Consider the following 12,201-nt stretch of genomic DNA (forward strand, 5'->3'; position numbering starts at 1 on the left):
AGCCAAAAATCTGTAATTGGCTATTATTTACTGCTCTTCAGTTTTCTAAGGGTGTTCATACCATCTGTCCTGTGGGTGGAGCCGCAAGAGGAGGGACCACCATGACGTCACTGGTGTTGGGTCCTTCCTCTGGCTATTTATGACAGCCAAAGAAAAGCATCCTGTAATGGATAATGGAATATTGCTTTTCTGGTTTATTATGTTTTTTTTATTTTTTTTTTCCCATTTCTTGGATTTGCCATAAGATCGTGTATTAGGACTTGCTCACTTCAGATTGACTTCTAGGCAAATATTTTTTGACTTGTTTTTGCTATTTTTTTCTTCTTTTTCAGTAAATATGTTCAATTGTAAAGATTTTGCTTTTGACTTGTCTCAAGGAGCCAGAGTTTTATGGTTTCTCTCTCCCTAGTGATTTTTTTTAATGTAGGTTGCAATTTTGTACCTAGGTTGCCATGACACAACAGTCCATCACTAAGGGGGAAATGTTCGTGGCAGTCATGCCATTTTGATGTCATGTTTGTAGTGGTATAAAAGCCAGTGTCCCACTTAAGAACATGTTTAAGATTGTGGATATTTCCAAAATATTTTTTAAAGTCATGTTGTGAGCATCCTATGAAATAAATTTTAGAGAAGTTGAACAGGAGATGACAAGTTTAAGGGGCCAGCCAAATTTATAGTCAGGAGCCTTTGAAAGCCAAATTCCCAGACAAAACTCTCATGTCAAAAAACAAGCTAAAGGTCAGAAGCTTAATAACTTCCTTAGCCAAAAAAGGAGAAATGAGGAATGTGGAGGTTTATAAATATCCAAAAGCCAGGATGCAAAGCATGTGAAGCAAGATGACACAATACACCATCTGACCTCCACATCACATGACCAACAACAGGCATAGCAACCAGTGAACAATATGCCAACAGCCATGCAAACTGAGTACAAAATGGTGGTCAAATGGTTGTCATACTGATAAAAGGAAATAATTGCTTGTAAAACAAACTACTTACATTTGAAAATGCTCAGAAATGATTTGGAACAGAAAAAACAGAGTTGCAATATTTGGTAGATTACAAGAGAACTGAAAGGTTAGACTTTGGCTTTGAACGAGAGATTTTGAGCTTGGTTTAGCATTTAGGTTCTGATGCATGATCATTTGGACTTTCCAGTTTTGACTCTGTCTGACCACAGATATGGTCAGAGGGGTTAATGAGGCCTCCAAAAGCTCATAAAGCAGGCCAGGACCAAGAAGAAGCACAATTTAAGTAAGCCTTACCCAAATTACCATCTGCAGGATTTACCTAAACAGCTCCCAAAATGGGGAGATTACTTTAAAAGTTCATACCAGAGCACCCACAAAATATATCAAAATGTGTTTGTAGTAAATTTCAAAAGAAAATAAAATTGAAATTAACAGAGCTTACAAATTAACATGAAAAGAACTAAATATATTAAAACTCTTCATGATTCAAAATAAATATGAAAATATCAGAGCCCTAAAAGAAAATTATATATCCAAGAGAAAATTACTAAACAATTATCTGTCACCATTATGTACAGAAGATTAAACCAAAATAAAAACACAAAATAATAATTTTTTATTATTAGTTTTATTTTTGAATCCCTGATTGCAATACAATGGGACTCAAATATAAGATAAGGCATGGTAAAATACTGAAATGCTAGTAAGACCCTGTCATTGTCTTGATATTAAGTTAGAATTTAACAAACAAATGAATACATAAAATGGAGTGTATGAACTTGCATCATGTCCAACCTTGGTTCCTCTTTTATGCCTGGTGCTGCTGGTGTGGGCAACAGCTTACTGCCACCTTCCAGAAATTACAGTAGTAGAGAGTAGGAGTTTAGAGATATTCAGATCGCAACTTGATGTTTTTTTAGACAATCTACGTAAATAGGATGGCTGAGCTTTTCAGGCTAAATGGCCTGTTTTCATCTAACCTGTTCTAAAGAATGGATGGATGGATTCAGTAAGTAGATAGATGGCCAATCTCTTTATTGATTGTTGATACTAATATATATGTATATAATATTGCATTTTCAGATGGGTATTATATGAAAAGCCTGACTTTAAGGGGGAAAAATTTGCCTTGGAAGAAGGAGACATTGAGCTTTCTTACCCATTTGGAGAGACAGAAGAACACAGCCCAGAACCTGACGACCCTCCCAGAAAGAAGTTTGTCATTGGCTCACTGCGGAGAGCAGTCAGGGTAAGGAAAGACAGCTCTGTATAGACATATCTATACAGTACAGTGTATGAGTTGTATCTGATAACCCCACTGATTACTATTCAGATAGACAGGCCACCTGATACACACCCTGTATTATCAGAATTATTAATAAGTGGAAGTCAGTATATTTTAGTTGGTTAGGTAAATACGTTCTTTTTCCAACATACTGTACATTTGGGTTCATTTGCATTTTGTTGTTTTATAGGTTAGGTTCTTGTCTTATGCCAAGTGCTGCTAGGGTAGAATTATGAGGACCTGGTGATCTTATAACAGAATAAAAAAGACTTAATAAAAGAATATCCAAATTTTTCCTTTTAGAAATTCCAAAAATGGGCCCTAAAAAGAACAGGTAGGTTTAACGCTAAAAGGTGCCCGATTTCCATAACGATATCTGTTTGTTTTTAGACAGTATTGTTAGTCATTCCGTTCAGTTTCAGAATTTTGAAGAAGCAGCATGATGGACCACTCTGGCATTTGTCAGTGATTGGCTGCTTTTTTTAATAACAGAATAAAATAATTTAAGAAGCACAGTTTTATGGTAAATTGTGTTTTACCTTGCAGAATTGTACCTTTACTTATTTCTTAGCTCTTTCCTGAGAATTGTCCTGTTCTCCTTAAAGTATGTTCTCTTCCCATTGTACAAAGACAGGCTGCTATTTAATTGGTGATTCTGAATTGTACCAACGTAGGTGAAAGTCTTCCATCCTGACTTGGTTCCTAACTTAAGCCTACTTCCAGGATTAGCTCTAGCATCCATACATTCTACAAGGATAGGTGGATGTCTCTGTTTCAGGTACTTCCACAGAGAGAAGACTCTGAACCCAGGATGTTTGTGTTAACACCTAAAATGAGGTAGGGCAAATCCCTGAGCGATTCCTCAGAACTGACATTTGGGGCTTATGCAGGATCTCTGAGATAAGGGGCAAGTATATAGAGGGGCATTAAGAATGAAAGAACCAGTGCTGTGATACCCTCCTAATGGCAGTAGATGTCGAGAGGCCTATATACATATATCTAAGCAAAGTGAGATTCCCATTAGTGAAGTTGAATGAGTATTTGCTTCTGCTTTAGTGGTCTTAGGTTCGCTGCCAGTCACTCCATGTGAGGACGTGAAGTGGAAGGGGCACGTGTGGTGTTATGGATCCACAGCTCGCTGTGCAAAGGCCAGTTTTTTTAAATAAATAATCACCGCTCTCGCGGCGGCTTGGCGAGGGGGCGTTGGGCCATAGCAAGCCACGGGGCGATCTGTGGTGTGGGCGTTTCTCACCGAATGCACAGGTGAGGGACTTCCCACATCCATGATTGTTCCCGTGGCTAATGTGCTGCAGCTGCTATGGCCCCTCGCTATATAAAAAGAAGCGCGAGTCGGATACAGGAGGAAAAAGAAAAGAACGGGAGAACAACAAACGAATAGGAGAGAAAGAGAAGGAAAACGGAGGTTGGCAGCAGGAAGCAGTGAGGAGGAAAGCGCAAGTCAATGAAGCAGGAAGCGGGCGAGCGCTCGCAGGCAGCTGAAGGCAGCCTGGGTGTTTGGCCAACACCCGGGATAAGTAGTGGTTGTGGTCGCTCCCGCAGAGTTTGTTTTGTAGGGCGGGAGTGACCGGAAGGCGCAGGACTCTCCGCAGAAAGTAGCGGGAGTCGGGACTTGGGACGTGGTGTTCCCAACGTGAGAGCCTTGGTCGTAGGGAATTCCCAAGTCGCTGTCCGGAGGAGCCGACCGGAGCCAAGGATCGGTTAGGCAACTGACAGCAGAGGTAGGCACAAAGGTCAGCTGCAGAGAGAGAGTGTCTCCCTTGTTGCGGGGCCCAGATGGGTGAAGCAGGAGTGACGCTAGTTTAAAAAGAAGGCCCCGGGCTTGTTGTTGGTTTTAAACATTGCTTCCATATGATCGTTTTAACCTCGTTTTAAAGGATTGATTTTGTGTGCTATTTTAACCTCCACGATTTCTTTTATGTATTATTTATTTATAAGACTTTGGAAAGCACTGCACTTTATTTGAACACTGTTTTTATTGACTATTTTAATACAAGCACTTTTGCACTTTTTACCATCCCCTTGCTGGATTGTTATTGCCTTCACTGACTAGCTCATCAGTGACATTATCGACGGTGTTGGGTTCAAGGGCTTCCAAATATCAGAGGGGAGAGTGGAGCCAGAACCCACATCGTCACAGCAAGACTCTGAGTGATTCCTTGTGGATGACAGTAGGATTTTGAAGAATATGGATATATTAAGCTGATCTGTTTACAATTATGCCCATTCCAATGTTACTTGAAGTTACTTTGCTACTAGGCAAATTAAAAATTAAAATATTTAAAAAACAAATTGCAAACAGAATATATTAGACAGGTAAAGTAGCCTCATTTTTCCATTTATTATCCAAATTGACCAACCTACAAAAATGGAAAATCCTGTTCTGCTGCTCTAACATGCTTTTTCACCCTCAGGACTACAGCGTTCCTGAACTGTGCCTGTTCCCAGAAGATAACGCAGAAGGGAAGAAGGTCATATTCCGAGACACATCCGAAGATGCTCGCATTTATGGTCTTCCAATCAGAGCTAATTCCATAATCGTCAATGCTGGCTTGTGAGTAAATAAACAGCAGACACTTCTGACATTTATAGATTTCTTTAAGCGTGTATAGATGGCATTGGGGCACAGCGATTAGCACTGCTGCATCTTGGTACAGGCACCTGAGCTTGATTCCATTGTTTGTTACTCTCTGTGTGGAGTTTGCATGTTTTCCCAGTGTCAGCCTGGGCTTTTCTCCAAGTTCCTTGCTTTCCTCCCACACCTTAAAACAGGTTCTTTTAATTAGCCTCTCGAAATTGTCTCTCTGTGACTCAGTATGGGTGTGTGTCTGAGTGTGTTCTGTAATGGACTGAAACCCTGACCTTGTGTGACAGGGATAGGCATCCATTCAGAAAACAGAGGAATGGATGAATTTGTGTGCAATTTCTATGCATTGGTAAATATATGCACAGAATTTGTACTAAATACTTTAGTAGAAATGTAAAATCACTTCACCCAAAATATTTGCTGCACTGTTAACAAAAAGACAACTATTACTCTTACTGGTAAGTTCTGCATTTGATAGTTTTAATTTATGTGTTTAGTAGTAGTAGTAGAAATATTGTTACATGTGCAGAGTAAAGTAAAATTCTTACTTGCATTTAAGATGAACTTTCAGATGAGTATCCATGCATTTTGTGACATCTTTGGAGACTGGAAGATTCTGCCAATTCATGGTACCAAAGCAGATACCCTGACAATTGTCATGTATGCACCAAATGAGATATTAGGGCCAGCTAAACAGGCTAGATGTGCTGGTCAGACTCCTGTTACCTGTGAGACTTGATTTGCCGTCATTGATTTCTTCTTTCTTCCTCTTTTACTCTAAGCGTCCTTGGTACAATTTAAATAGACCGGTATACAGTGATCTAGTCTGGTCACTTCATGAGCTGCATTAAACTACGGTGACAGCCATGATGTCTCCTGGTAGACTAGACAGTGTCATTTGACTGTTCCTCAATAAGTTTAAAAGTGAAAAGCATTTGCTCAGTGTAACCTACTAACTGACTCATTCAACAAAATTGTTCAATTCCCCCATCCATTTTAACCTTGGTCTTTGTACAATCTCCCGATAATCACAATGAATATTGGACATTGCACTTGAGCTACATCCATAACTGCAATGGTACGTGCCTGAGCCAACAGATTTTAATGTTCTAGCAGTGTGTAATTTAAGGTAAAGTAAACTAAGAATCTTGTAGTTAGTGTTTTTTCTGCGTAGCATTTTAGTCTTCCTCTTCAGTTTTCATAAAAATAACAAAACAAAATGTAATGGCTGTCCAATCAAGTCAGACATGATTGGACAGTGGACTTTTTCAACAATAAATCAAACAGACTGTAATGTGAGCAGTCCTTGGGGGTAACTCATAATAGTAATGTGTGTTACATACTCAGGTTACTTTTTAAAGTAACAAGTGTAAAAGAGGACAAGACAAAAATGAAGATTTGGGGTGACACTGAGACCCCATATATTGTAAAGGCAAAAGAAAATCAGCTTTTCAGCAAAAGAAACGTCACTAAAGATGCGAGTCTTACTTCAGACTATCCGAGATGTCAACACTTCTGGTGAAATGACGGCCAGGCAAGAATAGGCCGGTCCAGGGGTCAGATACCCAAAGTGACATCAGAGGTGGTGAAGCTGTCAATCATCCAGTCTGTAAATGGAGGACGACAATAGCTGTTAGAATGCAGTGCCACCCTTGGATTGGTGAAGAATTACCACCACCAGACCCTTTAAGCCAAGGGTCCTCAATCACAGGCCTGGAGGGCCGCACTGGCTGAAGGTTTTCCTTCCAACTAGTATTAGAAGACAGTACTTGCTGATAATGAAACTTGGTATTTAATTATTTGGCTTGTTAGTGTTTTTATTCATACAATTTTGAATTTTAAAAGAGTTTCCTGAGAACATTATCCTTGTGGACCAGAACAGATTTAAACTTAATGGTCCGTCGAATTCCCCTCTAATTTATTACTAAACATTTTTAACACAGATTTTTCATGGTGAATATGCACAGGTTTAAAAGGAAACATGTTAGCTGAAGAATTGCTGGTTTAGTGGTGATCTGCATTGCATTATTAACTAATGTCTGGTTATGAAAACAGGCAAAAAATAGACTTAAATGCAGCTGCTAAAAATTAAAATGGGCAATTAAGGGTTCTGAATTGTAACAGGAGAGAATGGGTTCTAATTAAGAAATTGGTTGAAGTGAAACCCTCCAGGACTGTAATGGAAGACCTCTGATGTACAATGTAACTAGAATGTGGCATTTATGAATGAAAGTGCTAACAAGACATATTGTTAAATATCAAGTTTCATTATCAGCAAGAACCAAGTTCTAATTAGGAAACTGACTGAAATGAAAGCCTGTAGCCACCGAGGCCCTCCAGGAGTGTGATTGAGGACCCCTGCTTTAAGACGTCCCCCAGGCACACATTTTGTGACACAAATAACCTAGAGTAGTACTTATTTTCTTGTAGTAAAAAAAAAGGTATGCTGTATTACATTACTGTAGATGATTATTTTCGCCACTCAAAAAAAAAGTAAATAAATTGCTATGTTTTGCAGCAATATTTTCATTAAAATGGTACCACCTGCTGTTGTAGTAACATTGTGACTGTGCATGCATGGCCTTCTGCCATGACAGGTAGGTAGGAAAGGATTAGGCATTTGCTTTAAAAACTGAAGAAAAGTTATAAGTAAACATTTACTCCTGCATGTGCTGAGGGGTAAATCATATCTGCCCAGTTTATGGTCATAGAGAGGTAGTGACCATCATAACAGCAGCGGTGGGTGTAAGGCAAGAAGTCGATGGGCTTTATCAGCTGGGCGATGCGATGGAAGTCCTTTCTAAGTGCTGTGTCTGAGAACCCCCTTCTGCTGCCCAAGAGACTGATTTTTATAGCTGGCTTCTCTAACCCCTCAGACAGGTCTCAGTCACCTGAGGAGTGTGTCCCTCTCAGATCTGAACTCAGGGGTGCTTCACTATTTAACAAAAACACAAGATACAGCCATGTTTCTGGTCAGTTTCATGAAGGCTAATGGGTTTAGGATTTAAAAATGAATGGTGGCTAGTCAAATGTGCAGTTTTTCATACAAAGAAGAAAAAGCTACCCAAAAGTGATGCACTTTTTTGTAATGCATTGTATTTTACGATGAGTAGCTATATAATATGTAACAGTTGCTTTTTTGTAAATAATGAGTTACATACTAGGTAATGTTTCTCTACGCTGAATGTGAGAGCACCATCCCCTGTAGTTTGCGTCTGCTATTCAAAATGAAATGGCACTGAGATCCAAATGTCAAAACCAAAGAGGATATTAGGAAGGGATGATTACAGGGAGAGCAACACGTAACAAAATAAACTAAAGACATTGTTTCTGAATGAATCAAACCTTTACATGGTATGTCTGGTGGGTGGCTTCCCTACTTTCTCTTATTCCACTGCCCTACAAAGCCCCCACTTTGCCTCTAATTTATCTTCTCTGCATTTCTCACAAATATCACAGTATCCATTGAAATAGATAAACAAAATTGAAAATTATTTTTTTACACATCAAATGCAAGATCTTTAAAAAAAAAACAAAAAAAAACTCAGTTATCTTTTTAACAAAAAATGTCTCGAGACAAGTCCTTTGTGGAGAATCAGATGTCACAAAGTGAGCTTACCTGTCACATGGAGACACAGATGAGCTTCTGGACACTGGTAGATCTATCTCAAGTCTTAAGTGTATATCAAAGTTGGAAATTTTTCAGTCTTTATATATTAATCTTTACTTGTACATTACAGAAAAAGTTAAATAATATGACATTCAAATATATGCTTCAGTATAACAACATTTAAAAGTCTTTTCAATCAGTACTGCAACCAATCCAATTTATCACTGAAACAATTAAAATAAGTAATCATGAATCGCACTGAAACCTACCTTCACCCAGAACAGAGAGAAATGAGTAATAAGACGAGAAAAAAGAGAGAAGGGAGGTGTACTGGGATATATAGCCTCATATTAATTAAAACATTAGGAGTTTAGCAGAGACACAAGCAGGAGCTCAGCAAAGTTTTTTAAAATAACACTACAATTAAATTTAAAATAATCTATATATATAATTCACTAAGGCAAAACAACCATGAAAAGCACGCCGGAAGGGGCGTGGATTCACTAAGCCGCCGACAAGTGAGACACCTATGGCGCGCAGGAGGAGCCACGCCCACCAACTCAAGACCATTGGATACGGCGACAACTCACAGGGCCACGCCCACCAACTCGGACGCGACGACACAGAAAAAATGGCGTCATTTATGTTCGTCTGTCTTAGAGGCCACGTGCACTGCAGGTCAGGTTAATGTCATGTAATGTCATGTCCGAGCTGCGTTGACTGTTCATAGAGGCATATCGCCATATGCAGCGTGTGAAACGGTTTGCGAGGGGTATCCCATGGGATCCTTAAAACAGTCCTTTAAAACTGAGGTTAAAGCACAATGAAGGAATCAGTCTTTAAAAACCAATAAGCCCTGTGCCTCTGTTTCATTACCGTCTCACCTGCTTCACCAATGCAGACCCTGCAACAGTTGAGACGCTCTGTCAGCAGATGACCTTCTCTGTGCCTGACCGGTTCACACAGAGGCAGCGCAAGAGAAAGCCGCGCCAGAGACAGACAGAGGCACACACACAGGCAGCTGGTGGGCGGCTCTCCGTGAGTTTCTCTTGCAAGCGGACACATAACCAGGCGGTGTGTATGCTTCGAGAACGAGGCTGGACGCGGCTTGCGACCGGGCATATGAGCAGGCAGTGTGTATGCTTTGAGTGCGAGGGTGGACGCGACAGGACCATCTAGGAAAAATCATGTCACGGAATTGATTCGCTGTATGCAGTGTGTAAAACAGTTTGTTTGTCGCAGATGTGAATCGCTGTATGCGGCGTGTAGAACAGTTTGCGAGGGGTGTCCCTGTGTCTTTCCAGAAGTGTTCAACCATCAATAAATAATTATGCGGCGTTTGTTATGCTGCGGGTTCACTATTGTGTTGTATTTTGCTCTCTCCAGAGTTCCATCTTTTCATTCACTTACTGTTGTATTCTCACACTAACCTGTTTTAGACAACCGTGTCTTTCCAGAAGTGTTTACCATTCAATAAATAATTATGCATGAGATTGAGCGTGTGTCTAGGCGTGGGTAAACCGTTAAACCCCATTCGGGCTGCAAACCGTGGAATTGCCACTAAGTGCGACTCATATGCTCCCACTGTTTTCGTCCCTACCCTTTGTACACACCCCCCTCCCCACACGTTGACTGTTAATAGAGGCATGTTTGTCGCAGAGGTGAATCGCCATATGCAGCGTGTAAAACTGTTTGCGAGGGGTATCCCATGGGATCATTAAAACATTCCTTTACAACTGAGGTTAAAACACAATGAAGTGAGCAGTCTTTAAAAAACGAGTTTTCGGTTACGACGCATGACCTTGTGCAGCAGAGCAAAGTGTTGTACACGCTACATACAGCAATTCGCATCCGCGACAGACATGCGTCTTCTTAGATGCTCCTGCACTTTGTACACACCCCCCTCCCACCTCGCTACGCCGCACGGACGATTGTGTGTTGGTTCGTTCTGTGCATTGTTACAATGTTGCTTTTCTTGCTGATTTATTACATTACCGATTTTGCAAATGTAAAATTTTCTCCCTGTGCTTAAAAATTATTAAAGAACCGGCCTGATTATGCGGCGTATGATACGCCGCGGGTTGGCTAGTATTAATGAAATCATTCCAGATTCTAAGGAATCTTTGCACAGTTCCACATAAAGAAAATTACATTGTTTTTCTAGTTTTAGATACTATCAGGTTCCCACTGAGTTATGGAAGGTGCATTAGGATTCTGCCATTTGAGGAGGATTAGTCAACATGCTAACAATGTCGTAATGGACACTTCATCATCGGATAGCTAAGCTCATGTGGAATATCTCCAGAGTCTACTGTACGAGCATTTGCAGTTATTGTACATTCTACACTTTGTGATAGATATGAAAATATCTTTTCCTAGAGTGGCTTTAAACTTGGACAGTTCCAAAACATATGTTTAGGTGAGGCTGGAGCTACCTGGCATTGTTCAGTTAGGGTTCAATTAGGGTTGTAATTTGGAAAGTCATCTGCAGTGGACGGTTTTCAGATGGAGTACAGTGTGTTTTGCTCAAACTGAAGAAGAATGAAGGTTGTACGTTATCGATTTCTATTCCTCGCCCGAGATATTGATAGAGAAACATGGAAATTGTTGCTCAATACTATTCATACCAAGTGACTTTTTTAACGAAATTTAAATGTTGCATGATAACTAGTAATTTGCAAGTCAGTCAAACATACAATTCTCCACCTTATTCAAACCAGATTAGATGTTGCCTACCAACCCATCTAGAGAACGGAGAAAAACAATCCAGAAAGAAGTGATCAGTCGAAGATAGTGACTTGATTAAAAAGTTAGCAGAGGTTCAACATATTCAACCAGCTCAGGGCAAGATTGATAATCTCATGTCAGATTTTAAAGAACATTTAGGCAGTTCCTCCTAAAGTGAATGTAAGGTTTTTCAAATTTTAAGTACAATAATACATAATTTTTCCGATTGTGGGAATTACAATTCCATTTGTGTGGAATAAAACAGTGTGGTAGTGATGTAGTGTATGTTATCACAATGGACTCTTCATTTAAAAGTTCTGTTCTATCCCATGTTACCCACAAAAAGAGAGCTGTTGGAGTATTGGACCTTATTAAAACTGTCAGATAAATAAGCAAGAATTTCATGACACTAAGATCCAATCAGGGGACAGTCCCTGAACATGTGGCCCAGTGAAGCAGATGCCTGACGAATTCACTCACAATTAGGATCTTGGCCTAGCACAATTTCAATTGTATGAGACAAAAGAGATAATATGTAAAATACTAGTTCAAGTTGAGTTAGGCCATGTGTTCCACAGATAGGGTTGTAAAAAAATGTGGGTGACTTTAATGATCGATTTCTCATTTTTATTGTTCTTCAACAGTTAATGGTTTTGCATTGAACATGTACATTTCATTTTTGCATATTTATTTTGCTCCCTGCACATTCTGAGAAACCAACGCCAATTTCTACAGCATCACATCAGCAAAAACTTGATTTTGGTTGATCAACACAAAAAAAAATGCATAAAAACCTCAAGAAATAATGGGCGACAGTTAGGGGGAACTCATAAAGGAACCATGATGTCATATTTCTGTTTTTTTATCAACACAGTTTTCTGGACAAAGAAAGGTGAGGGATAAACTTGAAGAGATTTTGCATTTTTTAATTCAATTATCATTGGCAAATGTGTCATGTTTATCAATACATAAAACATGAAAATCCTGACATTCATTTTCATTG

At 39.6% G+C, this 12,201-nt stretch overlaps 1 protein-coding gene across 1 annotated transcript in view; it reads left to right on the forward strand.

The window, feature by feature from the left end:
- The window catches only part of crybg2 (crystallin beta-gamma domain containing 2), a 154,818-nt gene that overhangs the window by 107,420 nt on the left and 35,197 nt on the right, over positions 1–12,201 (forward strand). The window contains exons 7-8 of the mRNA XM_039739338.1: positions 2,055–2,220; positions 4,689–4,828. Of these exons, the coding sequence (XP_039595272.1) occupies positions 2,055–2,220; positions 4,689–4,828 (306 nt within the window). The remainder of the gene's footprint in view (positions 1–2,054; positions 2,221–4,688; positions 4,829–12,201) is intronic.

This window comes from Polypterus senegalus, chromosome 17 (genome assembly GCF_016835505.1).
Source record: "Polypterus senegalus isolate Bchr_013 chromosome 17, ASM1683550v1, whole genome shotgun sequence".
In the NCBI taxonomy this organism is placed as follows: Eukaryota; Metazoa; Chordata; class Cladistia; order Polypteriformes; family Polypteridae; genus Polypterus; species Polypterus senegalus.